At 56.4% G+C, this 18,353-nt stretch overlaps 1 protein-coding gene and 1 long non-coding RNA gene across 2 annotated transcripts; one reads left to right on the forward strand and one right to left on the reverse strand.

Annotated features, from left to right (window-relative positions):
* Positions 1 to 1,006: 1,006 nt before the first annotated feature.
* GSDMD (gasdermin D) lies at positions 1,007 to 5,556 on the reverse strand. The gene is made up of 10 exons (XM_049632815.1): positions 5,340 to 5,556; positions 4,950 to 5,142; positions 4,277 to 4,445; positions 3,292 to 3,394; positions 2,984 to 3,037; positions 2,254 to 2,349; positions 1,948 to 2,123; positions 1,723 to 1,864; positions 1,548 to 1,621; positions 1,007 to 1,435 (listed from the first exon to the last, which is right to left on the reverse strand). The coding sequence occupies exons 1-10, from the start codon at positions 5,554 to 5,556 to the stop codon at positions 1,193 to 1,195; spliced, it is 1,467 nt and encodes a 488-aa protein (XP_049488772.1). The 3' UTR covers positions 1,007 to 1,192.
* On the forward strand, positions 4,377 to 18,073 carry LOC125924340 (uncharacterized). The gene is made up of 3 exons (XR_007458353.1): positions 4,377 to 4,462; positions 5,683 to 5,779; positions 16,174 to 18,073. It is a non-coding gene; the product is annotated as an uncharacterized LOC125924340 (long non-coding RNA).
* The last annotated feature ends 280 nt before the right edge of the window (positions 18,074 to 18,353 follow it).

An 18,353-nucleotide genomic window follows, 5' to 3' on the forward strand; every position in this document is an offset into this window, starting at 1 on the left:
CCCTGCCCAGGTGCTCCTGAGACCCGGGCCGCTCCAGTTCCGCTGGCGCACTGCAGGTGGCCTTTCAAGCGCCCCCAGGGAGGGTTCTCTAAAGAGGAGCAAAGCCCTGGAGAAGACCGTCGGGCCTGGGGGCGGAAGCCTCTTACTGGGCTGTGTGGGAGGGCAGCCTCAGGTTGTTGCCGGGATCTGGGAAGTGTGGCGTGCAGTGTCCCTTCTGTTCCGATATTCATTTTACCGCCGGGCTTGGGTGCCAGATACTCTCTGCAGTTAATGCCCCAGCCCCAGCCGGACCTCCTGTCCCTTCTCCTTCTCATGAAGCCGCCTGTCAACCGTGGCCGGGACAGAGGGCGTCAGAAGGTGTGTACCTTCCTCTGCCTTCCACCCCGAGGGCGGTTGACTGCGTTCCCACCGAGGAGAGGCAGATTTCCCCAGAGATGGGGAGAGCTTCCCGGCCGGATCACGTACCCTCTCTCCCTGCACGAGGGGCCGCATCTGCCACGCGCAGCTCAGGGCCTGCGAGGGCCCGGAGGCCTGCCAAGGGCCCTGGATGAGCAGCTCGGGGGCTGCGGGCCCCTCTCCGGGGAGAGACTCTTCCCTTGGAGCAGACGTGTTCAGAGGAGGCCCGACCGAAGGCCCATTTCTCTGGCGTCTCACGTGGGGCATTGCTTCTCCTGGAGCCTCCCTGCAGCCCCGGGCAGACTGCTTGCCAGCCACACCTACCCCCCACGGCGGCCCCCACTACCTCCTGGCTGGCAGCAGCGCCCTGAAGGTCCCTGAGGCAGATACAGACCCTCTTGGTAAAACCGCTCTGCCCTGTTCTTCGTTGGGCCAGCACAGCGGGGAGGGGCCAGGGCCCAGCCATGCGGCGCTCGCTCCGGAGCGGCCAGGGTCAAACACAGGGCGGCTCCCCTCAGCCCCCTAGCGCACCAGCAGCGAGACCACGGGGCAGACGCCTGTGCCCAGTCCCCGCCGCTGCTCCCTACCCAGATCTGGGGCCCCTCAAAACCTCAGTGATCCCATCTTTCCTTTACACATCGCATTTATTGACTTTCCCCAACTCCTGGCCCCATGCTGAACCGGCCACGTGGCCGGTCGGGCTCTTGCCTTCCCGGGGCTGGCCGCCAGCTGGGCAGGAGCCCCGCCCTGCCCGGAGCGCTGCCCAGGCGCCCCGGCGGGAGAGCCAGGCTCGGCCCTAAGCGCTGTCCTGGCTCAGATGCGGCAGCAGCACCAGGCAGGCGTAGAGGGCGCTGGTGCGGCCCTGTGCGTCTGGCTGCCAGTGCACCTGGGGGACGTCCACCTGCAGCTCCAGGCCGCACTCCTCCAGCAGGACCCAGGCAGGTGCCTTTGAGTCCCAGCTGCTCCCCAGGAGCTCCTGCGGCAGGGACACAGCCCTGTGCTCCTTCCAGGGGGAGCTCTGCTCCAGGACGCTCTGCACCTGCAGGACAGTGTGGGAGGTCGTCGCTGCCCACTCCACTCCCAGCATCCGGCACACCCCCCCCCCCCCCCCGACAGGCCCAGCCCTGCCCCGGCCACCCACGCTCTCTCACCAGCCTGGACTGCCCGGACAGGTCCCCTGTCTCCAGCGCCTCCGCGAGCAGTGCACGCTGGGTTTCGTTCAGCTCTGGGGAGAGACTTCAGGTAAGAGGGGGTTCCAGAAAGCCAGCTGGAGAAGCCCATCTCCCTGCCCCCTACCTGCCCCCCCCCCCCCCCGGAGCCTCTCACCAGTCAGTGCTTGTACGAGGTAGAGGATGGGGCGGGCGAGTTCTTCCTCTACCTTTCCAGAGGACTGCACCAGGCACTCCAGGATGGCACCCCCCGGGGCATCGGGGGACGCCACCCACCCACAGCACAGGCCCTGTTCCAGCTGGGGACATATGGTGGGGCGGGTGAGCCCGACGGGCTGGGCGCAGGTCCCACCCACCCTGCCCACTCCAGCAGGCTGCTCACCTCCTCCTGGAGGCTCTCCAAGGCCGGCTCCTCCCGCAACACCTTCATCAGGCCTGCCAGGATCTGCCCGCACAGTTCCCCGGACAAGCCCTTCAGGCTGTCGGCGTGGACACTAACCTCTACCTTCAGGCCCTGAAAGTCTTCAGTGACTGGCATCTGGTCCTCAATGTCCCCATCTGTGTGGAGAGGGCTGGAATTGCCCGGGCGCCCGCAGGACCCTGGAGAGCCCTGGTCAGGAAGGGCAGACTCCCAGGGGGCAAAGGGGAGCCCACCAAGGGTTCTGAGGGTCGTCAAGAAGGTACTGACCCGACACCATGTCCACGGGTGTAGATGCGAACCTCATCTTGAAGTAGCTGAGAGGTATCTGTGACAGGAGACCTGTGCTGCTTGTAGGCTTGTGGCCTGGGTGGGGCAGGGTGGGTCAGCGCAGGGTACAGGTCCCCGAGCCAGACAGGGCTGAAGCCTTCCCCAGACCCCGTCGTCCCTCACCACCGCCCCAGCACTGGCCGCCCAGGGCAGGGAGTGAGGGTGTGCCAGGCCGAGTCTGGTGTGGTGTTGCTTTACGGCCCGTGAGTGTGTGTGCACGTGTACGTGTGTGAGTGCACATGTGAGCGTGCATGTGCACGTGCGAGAGCATTGTGTGAGCGTGCACACGTGTATAGGTGTGTCTGTACGTGTGCAACTGTGCGTGTGTGCGTGAGTGCACTGTGTGTACGTGTGTGTGCGTGTGCATGTGTGACAGTCCATGTGCACGTGTGTGCATGTGAGTGCATGTGAGTGAGTGCATGTGAGTGTGCGTTGTACACGTGAGTGTATGTACGTATGTGCACACGCGCGCGTGTACATGCGTGCGCACGAGCACATGTGAGCGTGTGGGTGTGTGCACGTGAGTGTGTGTGTGGGTGCTTGTGCATGTGCCCGCGTGTGTGTGCCCGTGCGCCCAGTCCTCGGGAGCCCCCGGCTGAGCCATGCTGTGCGGAAGGCCTCAGCCGCTGGTCGCCTGCCCCGCGTGGGTGGGGGGATCCCCGGTCCTCACCTGTCTTGGGCAGCCTAAAGGTCCTCTCGTCCTTGGGGGGGGGGGGGGGGGTCTCTGGGGCCGGGGGGGGGGGGGGGGGGGGGGGGGGGGCAGGTCAGCCAGTGACCCCAGCCTCTCCATCACCCACCGGGACCACCCTGCACAGTTGTCCCCGTGTGCCCCAACCCCTCACATGCCAGAGCATTCCTCAGCCACCGCAGCCAGGAAGCTGTGCAGCCAGACCCCAGCCAGCCGGCGGCAATTCCTGGGCCTCCCTGCCTCTCTGCCACGGAGCCCAGGCCCCCCAAGTCACCCCAGTCCCCACTCACCCCAGTCAGGGCCAATAACCAGCAGGGCCGTCTGGAATGCAAGGACGCTGCCTGAGGGGATGGTGACTGTCTTCTTCCGGTTCAGGTGGCCCTGGCCCTTGCCCTGAGGGATGGGCATGGGCTCAGGAGTGAGCTCTGGGTTGTGGGGTTGGGTGGGCTGGGTGCGGGTGCTGGGGGTCTGCCTGGGGGCACTGGGTTTGACCAGCAAACTCTGGGGTGGCCGAGGACACATCACTCCAGACTCCTGAGTCAGAGAAAGGAGAGGGCAGGGGGCCAAGGGCTCTGGCGGTGATGGCCCCAAGCAAAGCTCTTCTCCATTTTTATTTATTTATTTATTTATTTATTTTGTTTTACGTTTGTTTATTTTTGAGAGGCAGAGAGAGACAGGGCACAAGTGGGGGAGGGGCAGAGAGTGAGGGAGACACAGAATCCGAAGCAGGCTCCAGGCTCCGAGCTGTCAGCCCAGAGCCCGAGGCGGGGCTCGAACTCACAAACCGCGAGATGGTGACCTGAGCCAAAGTCGGACGCTCAACCGGTTGAGCCACCCAGGCGCCCAGGCGCCCCTCTTCTCCAGTTTTTATTGAGAGTCTTATCAGTACAACTCGAGGGTGCAGGGGAAAGGAACGTGTGCTTTCGAAAGCAGGAAGAAAGAAGGCTCATTAACTGTCGGGGATCGGGGATCGGGACGATCAGGGTAGTGACGTGTGGGCGGCGGGGGGTGGGGGGCGGGGGGCGACGTGACGGGGGCAGTGTATACGTCACAGGAAGGGGGTGGTTCTTCTACCTCAGATTAAGCGTTTACAGAGCGGGGAACACGATCCACGGGCAAGGTGTGGACGTTTCAAAGGAGACCGGCTTTTCTTGGCCCGCTTTGCTGCTTCTCAACCGGGCCGCCAACGTTCCCTTCTTAGATCCCAGCCGCCCAGGCTCGGCCGCTCCCTCCTGCCTCCCCGACCCCTGCCCGCCCACGGCCCCCGCCACGCACCTGCACGCGTAGGACTCCGGGCAGGGCGAATTGGCCACAGCCCTCCTGCTTCTGGGCCCGGGTGACCTCCACCTCCTCCTGCGTCTGCAGCACCTCCGTCACCACGAACACGTCGCTCCCGCAGCTCCGCAGCTGCTGCAGGATCTTGTGCTCCGGCTGCCGCAGGCGCCTACGGCGGGGGGGTAGGTCTGGAAGCTCCGGGGCAGCGTCCTGCCCTCTCCGGCCCCGGGCCGTGGGTCGGGCCTCCCTCCCGGGACCTCAGCCTTCGTGCCGGTGGGGGGCTGACACGGCCCGGGAGTGCGGGGGCTCTGCGGGGGCCCGGGCACGGGACCCCCGTCGCTCCTTTCCCGGGGGCCTCCCAACAGTGTTTGGGGGCGGGGCCGGATCCAGGGGTGATAAGTGGACACCCACAGACGCCTGGAGGTGCCCGCCCCCCCTTGTCGGCTCCACCCCCGTGGCCCGGGCTCTGCCCGGCCCCCCCCGCCCCCCGGGGGGGGGCCCCCCCCCCCCCCCGTCACCTCTGCGGGCTCGGCAAACCCCTGGGGACTCCCCCACCCCGACTGTGCTGACCCCTTGGCCTGGCAGCGACACCCTGTGACTCCTGATGCCCCAAGGCTGTGACCCAGCGGTTGCTTAAGGTTGGAGCCTCCCCGGCCCCCCGCCACCGGCTCACCTTTCTTTGTTCATGGCCCCCCAGGTGTGGAGGGGCACTTTCAGCACGCACACGTCCATGGAGGTGCTGGCTGTGGCCGACACCGCTGCCCCGCTCACAAACTTGCCCTGTCCCAGCGCTTTCACCTCCACGTTGCCCTGCACCATCCCGTCCACGAGGTCTTCGATGTGGAAGGAGGCGACGCGTTCCACAGCTAGAGCCAGACCAGAGCTGAGGCTCCATCCTGCCAGCTGCCCCCCGTCCCCCCCCCCCCCCCCCCCCCCCCCCCCCCGGGCAGAGGTGGTGCTTTGTCTTTTGAAAGCACGCAGCCCACACGCCCAGAGCAGGCAGCAGGCCGGCCTGTTCGCTCCCCTCCCACCCGAGGCCCCGACTCAGTGCCCAGCAGGGTACCTGGTTCTGGGGCATCAGGCTCCAGAATGTCCTTGATGGACAGGTTGAGACACTTGTAGCGGGGTTTCCAGAACCATGAGCTGGAGAGCTTCCTGCCCAGCAGGCAGTAGGGCCGGAAGCCGGTGGAGCTCCGCAGGCTGTCCACGGGGATGAGGTCTCCTTTGGGGTCCAGCTCCCGGACCACGCTCTTGACCACCCTTTCGAAGGTGGACGTCATGCTCCCGAGGGGTACAGATGGCTCAGGCGTTCTGCGATCAGGGCTGGAAGAGTGGGAGGGGACACGGGGCCAAGTGGGTACTTGGATGCCTCCTACGACAGGGAGCTCTTTTCCTCCACAGGCCAGTCCTGAGATGCTCCAACAGGCAGCAAGCTCCCGCCGCTGATCATTACTCAGCACCGCCTACCCTGGCATCCACTCGAACCATCTCTCCATGGGGTGGGTGAGTGCCCCTAGGCTGGGACGGCATTCGCAGCCCTCAGTGGGACTCAGGCCATTCACACCATCTGTACCATGGCCAGAGTGCCCGCAGGACGCCCAAGAAAGCCCAGGGACTCTCAGTGCTTGGGGAAGGGTGGGGCAGGGCCGCCCTTGGCTACCCACAGAGGCCTCCGTCGTGTTGTCAGCCCAACAGCGCTTAGAGCCACTCTTGAAAAGCAGCCACCGAGGGAGGGCAGGGCGGGGGCCTCAGGGTGAACCCCAGGCCGGTGCTCTCTCTGCTGCAGCAGCTGTCTCCCTGGCTGAGGTGTTCAGGGGGCAGAGGAAGAAACAGGAGCCACCGAGTTCCTGGGCACTTGGCACAGGGGCCACAGCGAGGCCCAGTCAGAGCGTCCCCAGCTTCCAGGTGAACCCTCTAGGGCTTGTTCTGTGCCCAGAGTCTAAGGCTGAGGCTTCAGGGCCAAAGCAGGCCTGACCCGGCACCCAGGAGCCCTGGGTCCCAGACAGAGGAGCTCCCGTCGGTAGGAACCTCTGAGCCTCAGTGCCCGTCTGAATCGGGAGCGGACCAAAGGGTGACCGGAGACCCAGATGGGCTGGCGAGGGCGCTGCCTTCCCAGAGGCCTCGGGCTTCCCCAAACTGGTCTGGGATCATGGGGAGTCCTGGAGGGTGCTGGGACCAGCACCTCCCAAAAGGGCCGACGTCCTCCGCCCCTGGTGTGAGCCACCCCCACGCCCCCGCCCAGCCAGCAAGGAACGGCACTGGGTGTGGGGCGCAGCTCACCGTGACCGTCACCCCAGGCTCTGGGCCCACGACGTGAAGCAAGGCCTCCCTGCAGACCAGGGCTGTGCCGGGAAGCTTCTGAGCAAGTGCACAGACCCAAAAGTGAAACTGGCCTGGGGAGGCTGGCCGATGCTCCCGGAAACGCCCCAGGCAGCACACACCCCGTGGGGCCCCTCTGCCCGCCCAGAGTGGAGCAAGCCAGGGGCCACGTGGCAGCCCACGGCCTCCCCCTCCAGCCGGCAACACCTCTCGTGGTTTCTTTCTTACGACTCGGGCGATGGCAAAGTCTCCATTAGACATTTCTCTAAGGAAAATGTACAAATGGGCACCAAGCACTGAAAAGCTGCTCATGTCATCAGCCACCAGAGGCCCGCGCATCAGACCACACCTGTCGCGACCGGCGCGACAAACACCGAGGTCAGGGTCCTGAGGGTAGGGGAATGCAAGAAAAAAGAGAGAGGAGAACGTTTGGGAACAGGAGGGTCCCCTGGGCTGATGGCCCAAGTGACGGCTTTATTGTTGCCGTACGCAATCTTTTATATCCAGACTCTTACGGGTCAGGCCATTCTAAGAATAAACGGGTTTCACATAATCGCTGCCAACCAAAACATTTAGTTGTGTGTTTCTTGTGAATTTTCTTTTCTTTTTTTTTTTTTTTTAATTTTTTTTTTTTATTTTATTTTTGGGACAGAGAGAGACAGAGCATGAACGGGGGAGGGTCAGAGAGAGAGGGAGACACAGAATCGGAAACAGGCTCCAGGCTCTGAGCCATCAGCCCAGAGCCTGACGCGGGGCTCGAACTCACGGACCGCGAGATCGTGACCTGGCTGAAGTCGGACGCTTAACCGACTGCGCCACCCAGGCGCCCCATCTTGTGAATTTTCTAGACGGGTCACAACAAGACCTTGTTGATAAGATTGCTGGCAAAACACAATTCCCATGTTTGTTTCTATCCGACTCGGGGTAGAAAAAGGGAGGAGCATTACTGCCAACACCCGCAGACCACAGGCTTCAGGAATTAACTTTCTCAGCCTTGACAAGGCTTTCGTATGCCCTTGAGAGGGGGGGAATGGGAGGAGGAATCACCGGGTTGGCTAAGTCAACAGGGAACGTTGCTCGACCCGGTCTCAGCCTGGCGCCGGGGCCCGGCCTCCCACATGAATGGGAGGGGGAACCACCGTGTTGGCTGAGTCAACGGGGAATGTTGCTCGACCCGGTCTCAGCCTGGCGCCGGGGCCCGGCCCCCCACATGCCCCCCTTTTGTTTGTAATTGCAACATGTGCATCCTGGGTTGGTATGTGGTAAAGGCAGTAAGACCCCATCTCCAGAAATAACATAGCAAGACAAGTATAGCAGATATTACGGAAACAATTCCAATAAAGATCCAAAAGGAATGCTGAAGAATATTAAATGGATTAAACCCATTAAGTTGGTGCAGTATGGTTTCAGCGAGATCTCCAGGGTCAGGGAAACTGAGTGAGCTACCGGCAGCAGCATTTATCTCTTCTTGTAGCTGTGAAAGGTCTAAGCTAGTGTTAGCATCGTGCCAAACCCCTTGTAAATGACGACGCACTTGTCCCCATGTCATATTGGTATCCTCTAAAGGGGTAACACAGATATGCTTATATGTATCATGACAAATTAAAGAAAGTCTGGTACGCAAAATAGCAAACTGATCACCAAGATACATCAATGCTTCTTGCAGTGCCTCTAATTGGGCTTCCAATTTACGGTCTATTCGTTCTTGAGTGGCAAGCGCCTTGGATACATTATGAGCCAATTCATTTACATGGGATGCCGTTTGGGCACTTTCATGTAAGGATATTACAGATACAGTTGCAGAGGGAATTACAGTCACTGCTGCTATGAGTCCAGCAATCAAGAGTCCAAGAAACCGTCTGGTCCTGCGCAGCCGTTCACTGATTTCTAAGGCCAATTGCATCCCATAATTAGGATACCAAGGTCCTGTAACATGTACTGGCAACATCCAATAGGGAGGTGGTAAGAGCAGATAAACCTTCATTCCACTTCTAGAGGGTCCATCTACTGGGAGACAATTGGTCAAAGCACAAGCAGGACACGTCAGCCGGTATAACTGATGACCATCTTCTTTCGCTGGAGTAACGGTCCCATCTCCAACAACCAGAGAGTAGGGCGGAGGAACACAGGCACGCAATTGCAGAACTGGAGAAACAGAATATTCTGGAAAACGAAAGCTGTCATTAGTATATATTTTATCAAAGGTAGCATATAACTTCCAAAGATCAGAATGAATTCTTCCTTCAGGGGTTGCAAAATGGTTTGTGGGATAATCTTGTGGTGTACCTGTACCTCGTTAGGAGGTGGACCCACGACCCTGGGATCAAGAGTCCCATGCTCTACCGACTGAGCTAGCCGGGCCTTTCGGGAATAATCTGTAATGGTATAGTTTACGTCTTTAGGAGTCATCCTCAGTGAAGAGGATTGGGCACATTTACCCCAAGGTGAGTCCCCAGTAAGGCCTCGACCAGCTGAGGGACATGTAGCAAGATTCCGAGGGGGATCACGCGGTCCAAAAAACATCCATTCTCCTAATAATTCTCTCTTTTGCCAATAAGCGGCAACAGAGCGGGGTACCCGTTCCGAAGGACGCTTGTCATTTTGCCACAGTGTATAAGTAATAGACCGCCCTACTGGTTTCGTACCCAAACACCCATAAGCAAGTTTGTACGGCGTAGACTCCCTTTGCAGGCAGATGGGTGTTCCCGCAGAGAGTGCCGTCCAATTTATAGAGGCCGACACAGTGGGCAAAAACCCTGCGTCCTCCCCTCCCATAAAGGTGAGACTGGTGTGTACTTTGGGTGTGGGGTCTCTCCATGGTACAGGTTGTACTGTAGGAGGACCTACCACGTATGCCCAATAGAGGACAGATCCCCGGCTGTAGTGAGAAGGCACAGGCCAAGAAGACATGTGTGGCCGCTACCTCTCCACCTGAGGCCATCACTACATCAGTGGCCTGGGTCAGCAGGCTCTTTATCTGTCCCCAGGTGGCTGTACCCGCCTCATGACTCCGCCGTTGTCGCTTCTGGGGGGGCTCCGTCGCTGTCACTTTGGCCATTTTTCGGCGCAACCATAATGTCTCTGAGGAGCCGAAGCGGGACCCGGCGCGGCGCCTCTTCGTCCTGTGGAAAAACACAAGCACACCCTCGCCCTTCCCGAAGGACTGGGTCTGGGCCTCGCCAAATGCCTTCGGCATATCTTTGCATCTTGCCATCAAGAGAGGTTCTTGACTCCTTCGCCAGCGACGCGCTGCGGCAGTCAGCCCTGCTTCGTTGACATGAAAAAAATTTAACACATACAACACAAGAGAGAGATGCACATGTGGGGAATACTTGATCTTTCCCTTTAATATCTCCCCCTCTTTAAGTTTTCGCAGATACTGTTTTAGAGTCAGATGAGCTCGCTCAACAATAGCCTGTCCTGTGGAATTATAAGCAATGCCGGTTGTATGCTCAATTCGGAGTCGGCGGCAAAATTCTGCAAAAGATTTAGAAGCATAAGCACTACCATTGTCAGTTTTTATTTTACGAGGTTTGCCCATTGCTGCAAAGGCAGAAAATAGGTGATTTTGAACAGCAACAAATGCTTCTCCCGAGTGGGCTGAAGCATGTATATCGCCTGAGCAAGTGTCTACAGACACATGTATACACTGCAATTTCCCAAAAGGTAAATACTGGGTGACGTCCGTTTGCCACAAATCATTGGGCCGAAGACCTCGGGGATTAATGGCACAGACCGGCTGTGGGAAGAATTGCGGACAGATGCCGCACTGTGTAACAATTTGGCCGCTTCACGAGATATTTTGAATTCTCGCCGAAGGGCTGCCGCATTCTGATGAAAATCATCACGACTCCTTTTGGCTGTTTCCCAAGGAGTGGTAATGGGCAGAACTTGCGATAAATGGGTTGCTGCATCGGCTATCCGATTCCCAGCAACTAGGGGACCGGGCAGGTCGGTGTGAGCTCGAATGTGGGAAATATAAATTGGACTGTGCCGTGAATGAAGAAGTTTTTGTATAGCATGAAGTAGATGATAAAGTTCCTCATCTGCTGTCAGTATAAAGGCAGTGGGAAGCTGCAACACGGCTTTGACAACGTATTGACTGTCAGAATAGACATTTATAGATTCTGGGTAAGTTCTTAGGGCTACCTGAACGGCATAAAGCTCGGCCCTTTGGACAGATTTAGTCGTATAATTTAAAGTGATCAAATTTTGGGGCGCCTGGGTGGCTCAGTTGGTTGAGCGTCCGACTTCGGCTCAGGTCATGATCTCACAGTCTGTGAGTTCAAGCCCCGCGTCAGGCTTTGGGCTGATGTCTCGGAGCCTGAAGCCTGCTTCCGATTCTGTGTCTCCCTTTCTCTCTGCCCCTCCCCCGTTCATGCTCTGTCTCTCTCTGTCTCAAAAATAAATAAATGTTAATAAAAAAACAAAATAAAAAAAAAAATAAAGTGATCAAATTTTTATGTTGGGAAGCGACATCATACCCTGCAATTTTACCCTCTTTCCTAGCATCCACAAAAAATGGAAGCAGCATCTTCAATCGGCTGACAGACAATAGGATTATAGGGCAAAATTATCTATAAGACTGAAACCTTGTATTAAAGAATCAGAAGGTAGGGGGCGCCTGGGTGGCGCAGTCGGTTAAGCGTCCGACTTCAGCCAGGTCACGATCTCGCGGTCCGTGAGTTCGAGCCCCGCGTCAGGCTCTGGGCTGATGGCTCGGAGCCTGGAGCCTGTTTCTGATTCTGTGTCTCCCTCTCTCTCTGCCCCTCCCCCGTTCATGCTCTGTCTCTCTCTGTCCCAAAAATAAATAAAAAACGTTGAAAAAAAAAATTAAAAAAAAAAGAATCAGAAGGTAAATGAAATTTAATTTGACCTGTAAAATTAGCCAAGGCAAGTTGCCATTCGACGGACTGGGCAAAAGCAGCGTCCACCAGCTTCTGTGTCAGAAAGGCACAGGCAATAAATTCTGGATCGTGTCCAAAGAGCTGAACAGCTCGGGATCTTCCTCTAATGATGAGAAGACAAACCATAGATAGCAAAGGATTAATGACATGCAGAGAGTGTAAGGCTAAATGTAGCCATTCAAGTGGACCATGAGATTGCCACAGAGTTGCAAAGGGGATGACCTGAGGTTTTAATATTATTAGATACAAAGGCTGAGAAGGGTCAATTCTAGTGACTTGGGCCTGCTGAATGGCCTGTTCTATATGTCTATAGCTTCTTTAGCTTCTTGAGTGAGACTTCGCGGGGACACTGGAGAACTATCTCCTTTTAGAGTATTAAACAAAGGCAATGATTGTTCTGGGGTGACCCCTAGTGTGTTTCTAATCCAGTTCATATCTCCTAATAATTTCTGAAAATCATTTAAAGTAGTCAAATGTCCGGTCCTAATTGATACTTTCTGAGGTCGGACAGTTGATTTGGAGATGAGATACCCTAGGTATTCAAAAGGTGCTTCCCTTTGAACTTTCCCAGGGGCAACAATCAAATTATATGCTTTAAGGCATCTTTGGAGAGAAATAAAAGCCTCCTGTAATAATTCCTCAGTTTCAGCAGCCAAAAGTAAGTCATCCATATAATGGATGCAATATACAGGGGGAAAACTCCGTCTAAAAGGGGCAATTGCTCTGGCCACAAACTCTTGACATAAAGTCGGACTGTTGGCCATGCCTTGCGGTAATGCCTTCCACTGATACCGCTTAGCAGGTTCCTGTAAGTTAGTGGAAGGCAGGGAGAATGCAAAATGTTCTCCGTCGCCAGGGGCCAACGGAATGGGAAAAAAACAATCTTTTAAGTCCAAAACTAGCAATTGATATTGTAAAGGAAGGGCCGATGGGGAAGGGAGGCCGGGTTGCAAAGCCCCCGTGGGCTTCATGACAGCATCAATTGCTCTCAAATCTTGCAGCGACCTCCATTTATTTGACTTTTTTCTAATCACAAAGATTGGGGTGTTCCAGGGACCGGTGGAGGGAACTAAATGACCTAATTGCAGTCGTTCCTCTATGAGGTGAGCAGCAGCCTCCCTCTTAACAGTAGGTAAGGGCCATTGGTCAACCCACACTGGAGTGGAAGTCATCCACTGGAGAGGCATAGCGTGGGGAGTTTCCAATGGCCCTAGGAAAAACCCAATCCGAAATGGTCTCTTTTGGGCTCGGGGACATACGGCTCAGGATTCCCCTGCAACTCCTTCCCTAAGCCTTTCCCCTCAATATAGCCCATTTCCTTCATAAGGTGCATAGCGAGATTAGTCTGTTTTTGAATCGGGACTGCCTTAGTCTCCAGAGTCAAATTCATTGCAGTTAATATGTCCCTGCCCCAGAGATTAAGATCTATCTTCAAAACAAAAGGCTGAAAAGTTCCAGTCGTACCATCAGGCAGTCTCCAATGTAAACAATCAGAGATTTGCAACGGAGCAGAGGCGTAACCAACACCTTTAATTGGAATATTAGTCACTTGAGTAGGCCATGTGACAGGCCAATTTTTTTGAGCGATAACTGAGACATCTGCACCTGTATCCACTAGTCCCTCAAAAGGGACTCCTTGGATACGCAATGTAAGCATGGGCTTTTCTACAGAGATCACTTTAGCCCAATAAAGATCTGTGGAGCCGAACCCCTGATTTCCCCGGTAAGGTTTAACAGCCTTATTATTGGAGGATATCCGGGTTATCAAGATCAATTGTGCTATGGGAGTCTTGGGCTCAAGCACCAAAGTTCCCATAGTTAAGCTGGCCAAAATTTTTATTTCTCCGGTGTAATCTTCATCAATGACTCCAGGATAGATCATCAGTCCCTTAAGAGTCCAGCTGGATCTTCCCAATAATAACCCCCAAGTATTCCTGGGTAGAGGCCCCCATATCCCTGTGGGGATGGCTTTGGGGGGCTGTCCTCCTTCTAGGTAAACGGACTGAGCTGGGGCAAGATCTAGTCCCGCACTGGCGGGGGTGCCGCGGTGTAGTTGGCTAATACCTGGGAGGTCTCCAGTGTTGGACACAATGTGTGGGAAGGCGCCTGTGGGGACATTTCCGCAATTGTTTGAGGGGCCTGCGGCTGGCCCCGCTCCCAGTTTCCCTGAAGAGGTTTGCCATTACAATCAGTTTTAGAGCGGCATTCATTGACCCAGTGACACCCCCGTCCACATCAGGGACAAATAATTGCCGGCTTATTATTAATGTTAGGGCCACTTGGCAAACCGGGGGTGGTTGGAATTATTTCTTTACTACGACATTGGGCCTTCATATGGCCCTTTTGGCCACATTTGAAACACACTACTCCACCCAACTTCCTTGGATTAGTTCTTACGTTTTTACCCTGAAGCTGGGCATGCACCTGTAAGGGGTCTATTCCCTTTAAGGCGGCTGCCAAAGTAATGCCCTGAATATAAGAGGGTCCAATCTCAGGACATAGCCTGATATAATCCTCCAAGGTACCCTGATTTTTCCAAGGACGAATGGCTGCCTGACATGCAGAATTAGCATTTTCATAAGCCTGTTTTACAATAATGGTACCTGCCTCCCCATCAGTAACCATACGACTGACTGCAGTCAAGAGGCGCCCAACGAAATCCTGGTACTTCTCATCTGGCCCTTGCCTAATTTTAGACAATTCCTCAGTTCTGCCCCCTGTAGAGGGGAGTTTTTTCCAAGCTGCAATGGCACAGGTATTAATTTGATTATACGCAGTTTCAGGATAATTCAGCTGGAGGCCCACATCATAATATCGTCCTGTACCTGTGAGCATGTTGAAATCCACTGGTATGTTAGTTCTTTTATTATGCATAGCCTGCTTTTCAGCATTCTCTGCAAATTCTGCTTTCCACAAGAGGTTATCTCCCACACTCAAACAAGCCTGAGCGATGACCTTCCAATCTCCTGGGCACAACGCCTCCCTGCTCAAATTATCAAGCACAGACAGGGTAAAGGGAGCTGTTGGACCATACTGGGCCGCAGAGGATTTCGAATCTTTCAGCAATTGAAAACTTAGGGCGGAGTACGCTCTCGGTCCCCCCTGCTGAATAACAGGGTCAGCGTGGAAAGCAGAGGTGTCTTCCCCATGCTGTTGCGCTTGGTACAGAGTCCGCTGCAAAGGAGTAGCTCCCATAACGGGGTAAGGTTCAGTGGACTGTTGATTCTGAGTAATAGGGAAAGCCAGCCGAGGTAAGCCTCTATCCGGTGCCTGAAAAGAAGTCGTTTTAAAGGTACCTTCTGGACCAGACGGGCCAAGAAGGCAGGCTTCCTCTGGTCTTCCAAATATGGCCCATCATCCCCCTGATCCCCAAAAGGAGAGTCATCATTATCTTCTGGATCTTGCACAGACAACTGTTCTAGGAGGGGGAGAGGAGGTGACTCCCGTGACTGTCCCGAAAGGGCATTGAAAGTAGTTTCTGGAGGGAGAGGAGCATCTGAAGTCACTAAGGGTTGGGCTGCTTCCGAGCTAAGAGAAACTATTTCAATAGAATCCTGCGGATCAAGGACCTCCTTAATACAGGTCCAAGTAGACCACAAAGCCCCTAGAACTGCAGCCCCGCGAACCTTCATCTGATTCTTAAGTTCCTGACCAACTCGCTGCCAATCCTTTAAATCAACTGTGCCCCCGTCTGGAAACCATGGGCAATAATCATGCACTATGTCAAAAAATTCCCTAAGGGCTGACTGAGAAACCTTAATTCCCTTCTCCTTCATAAGAGCCTGCAAGGCAGTTATAAAATATCCCTGTTCCATAGACTGTTTCTGTCCCATAGTCTTACTCCCGTCGTCTGTGCTGCTGGCACAGTTCCCCTACCTGAATTAGACGCCGCGCGGTCCGCTTTCGCTTTCCTCCTTGTCGTCTCAGGTCCCTGTTCGGGCGCCACTTGTCGCGACCGGCGCGACAAACACCGAGGTCAGGGTCCTGAGGGTAGGGGAATGCAAGAAAAAAGAGAGAGAAGAACGTTTGGGAACAGGAGGGTCCCCTGGGCTGACGGCCCAAGTGACGGCTTTATTGTTGCCGTACGCAATCTTTTATATCCAGACTCTTACGGGTCAGGCCATTCTAAGAATAAACGGGTTTCACATAATCGCTGCCAACCAAAACATTTAGTTGTGTGTTTCTTGTGAATTTTCTAGACGGGTCACAACAAGACCTTGTTGATAAGATTGCTGGCAAAACACAATTCCCATGTTTGTTTCTATCCGACTCGGGGTAGAAAAAGGGAGGAGCATTACTGCCAACACCCGCAGACCACAGGCTTCAGGAATTAACTTTCTCAGCCTTGACAAGGCTTTCGTATGCCCTTGAGAGGGGGGGAACGGGAGGGGGAACCACCGGGTTGGCTGAGTCAACAGGGAACCATTGCTCGACCCGGTCTCAGCCTGGCGCCGGGGCCCGGCCTCCCACACACACCTGAGATGCCATTTCACGGCCAGCGGGACCCCTGGGACAGGATCCACGAGCTGGGGACGGCTGGAGCTTCTGAAATCGGAGCCTCACACACTGCTGGGGGCTGTGAGCTGGAGCAGCCCCCGTGGGGGACAGTGTGGCGGGGCTTGGACGGGTTCCACGGAGGACTCGCCTAACCCTCATCCACTCCACTCGTAGGTGGACGCCCCGAGGCAATAAGAACGCACGTGCGTACAAAACCCTGCACGCGAACGTTCACGCAGGACCGTGCGCAAGCACCCACACGTGGAGACAACCCAGGTGTCCAGCAAACTGATGCACGAGTACACGCGTGGGGAAACCCACACAAAGGACGACAGGTGACAGAGTGCTCACGGGCCGTGAGAAGGAAGGAAGTACTGACACGCAGAAAGGTGAACGAAGCTGACAGAGAAGACACATCCCCTGATGTGCGGACGTGACACGTCCACGACGAACCAGGCCATACACAGAAAGCAGGTGACCGGCTGCCCGGGGCTGGGGGTGGACAAGGGGGAGGGACAGCTGATAGGCACATGGTTTCTTTGGACGTGATGGGAGGTTCCAAAATCAATCGTGGTGATGGTTTCACAGCTCCGAATATGCTAACGCCCGTGGAGTTTTATAGTTCAAACGGGTGAATTGTGTGGCATGTGAATTATGTCTCAATACGCTGTTATAGAGAAAATGTGGAGTCCAGTAAGGACATCCAACCGGTCACAAGGGCACTCCTCAGTGCCCGGTCCTGGGTCACGTGTGAATCACAGCCCGTGCAAGGCAGCCGGGAGCCCCACACCCTTCCTCCACCATCACATCCTGCCTCTGGGCTCTTGCCGTGTGCCACCCTGGAGGCCACACCAGGGCTCCTCCGTCGGCCTGAGACTCACCCTGAAGGCTCTGCCACGTTCCTTCACTGACCCACGAGCCTTCCGTCCGGGGGTGTGGGGGGAGGGGCAGGGTCCCTGTCTGGGTCTGTCCCCGGGCCAGGAGTCTTCGGTGCAGGCCCGAGGGCTGTGCTGGCTGAGGGCCCCTGGGGCCATGGGCACATCTTCAGCTCGGTGTGGGGCTCCCAGCTCCAGTCCAGCCCCTGGAGCCCATTTGCCGGTATAGACAGGGCGTTCTTGCCGGTAGCAGTAGGAGGCTCCGAGAGCCTGGGTAAGGCTGAGTGCGCGTGTGCTCATGCGTGTGCGTATGCGTCTCCACACGTGTGCACGTAGTGTGCGCACGTGTGTTCACACGTACACATGTCCACCATGTGTGCCTGTGCGTGCACGTGTGTGCGCTTGTGATGAGGGAGCAGGGGGCAGGCTGGGGCCGGCGCAAGCTAGCACCCCCGCCCCCCACGCGTGGGACATTCCTCAGGCCCTCCCGGCTGCCCAAGGACAAAGGAGAGGACAGAGAACAAGCGGCCAACCGACAGAGATCCAGTCCTGCAGGACCTGAGTCTGCATCAGTTTACAAATGTCTTAGTAAATTGCAAGAAAAAGGCAGTCTTCTCAGTAACCTCATCTCCAGAAACCCACAGACTCGGTTTCCTGTGGCCCCAACATCACCCCTCCGTAGTGACGTGGGGAACAAAGGCAGAAGGAAATAGGAGGTAAAACTAAACGTCCTTGTGACCTGCAGCCCATCGACAGGCAAGCCGCGGCAGGTACAGAGTACAGCTTCTCCAGGAACAACCCTTCGGTCCTAAAGTTAATGTCTTACTAGGTGGAAAACCACCTCAGCTTGACAATAGCCAGGCCTCAGGCATCTTAGGAGTCCTCTTTAGCAAATCAATGGCCCTCTGGACGCCTCGCATTTGACCTTGCTCCCCCAACTTCATAGCATATGAGGAGCCACTCCTCACGACCCCAGGGCAGCTCTCCCTGCCCACGGGTCCTGGCCCCGTGCTTTAATAAAATCACCTTTTTGCACCAAAGACGTCTTCGAGAATTCTTTCTTGGCGGTGGGCTCCGGACCCCCCACCGTCACCCCCAAACCTCATCACTTGTACATTTGTATTTGTGTCTGTACATGTTTGCATGTGTTGTGTGCGTTTGTGTGTTGGGGGCTGCGAGGCCCACGGCTCCTACGTGGGGGCTCTCTCTCCTGCAGCCCTGCCTGTGTCTCTCCCTATTCCTGCAGGCAGTCCCCCCGCCCCCCACCCCAGGGCACGGGGTCTGGGGCAGAGGACCCAGGCAGGGGCCATCCACGGGCGGGCGAGAGGAGCAGTGCCACACTGCCCAGGGCCACCACCAAGGGCGGCCCACTGTGAGCCCGGCTGCCCTGAGGCTTCCGGGGCCACCGCCTCAGGTGGGGCGAGGTGGGGTGAGGCAGGGCGGGGCGAGGTGGGGTGAGGCGGGGCGGGGCGAGGTCAC

The sequence above is a fragment of the Panthera uncia genome, chromosome F2 (genome assembly GCF_023721935.1).
Source record: "Panthera uncia isolate 11264 chromosome F2, Puncia_PCG_1.0, whole genome shotgun sequence".
NCBI lineage: Eukaryota > Metazoa > Chordata > Mammalia > Carnivora > Felidae > Panthera > Panthera uncia.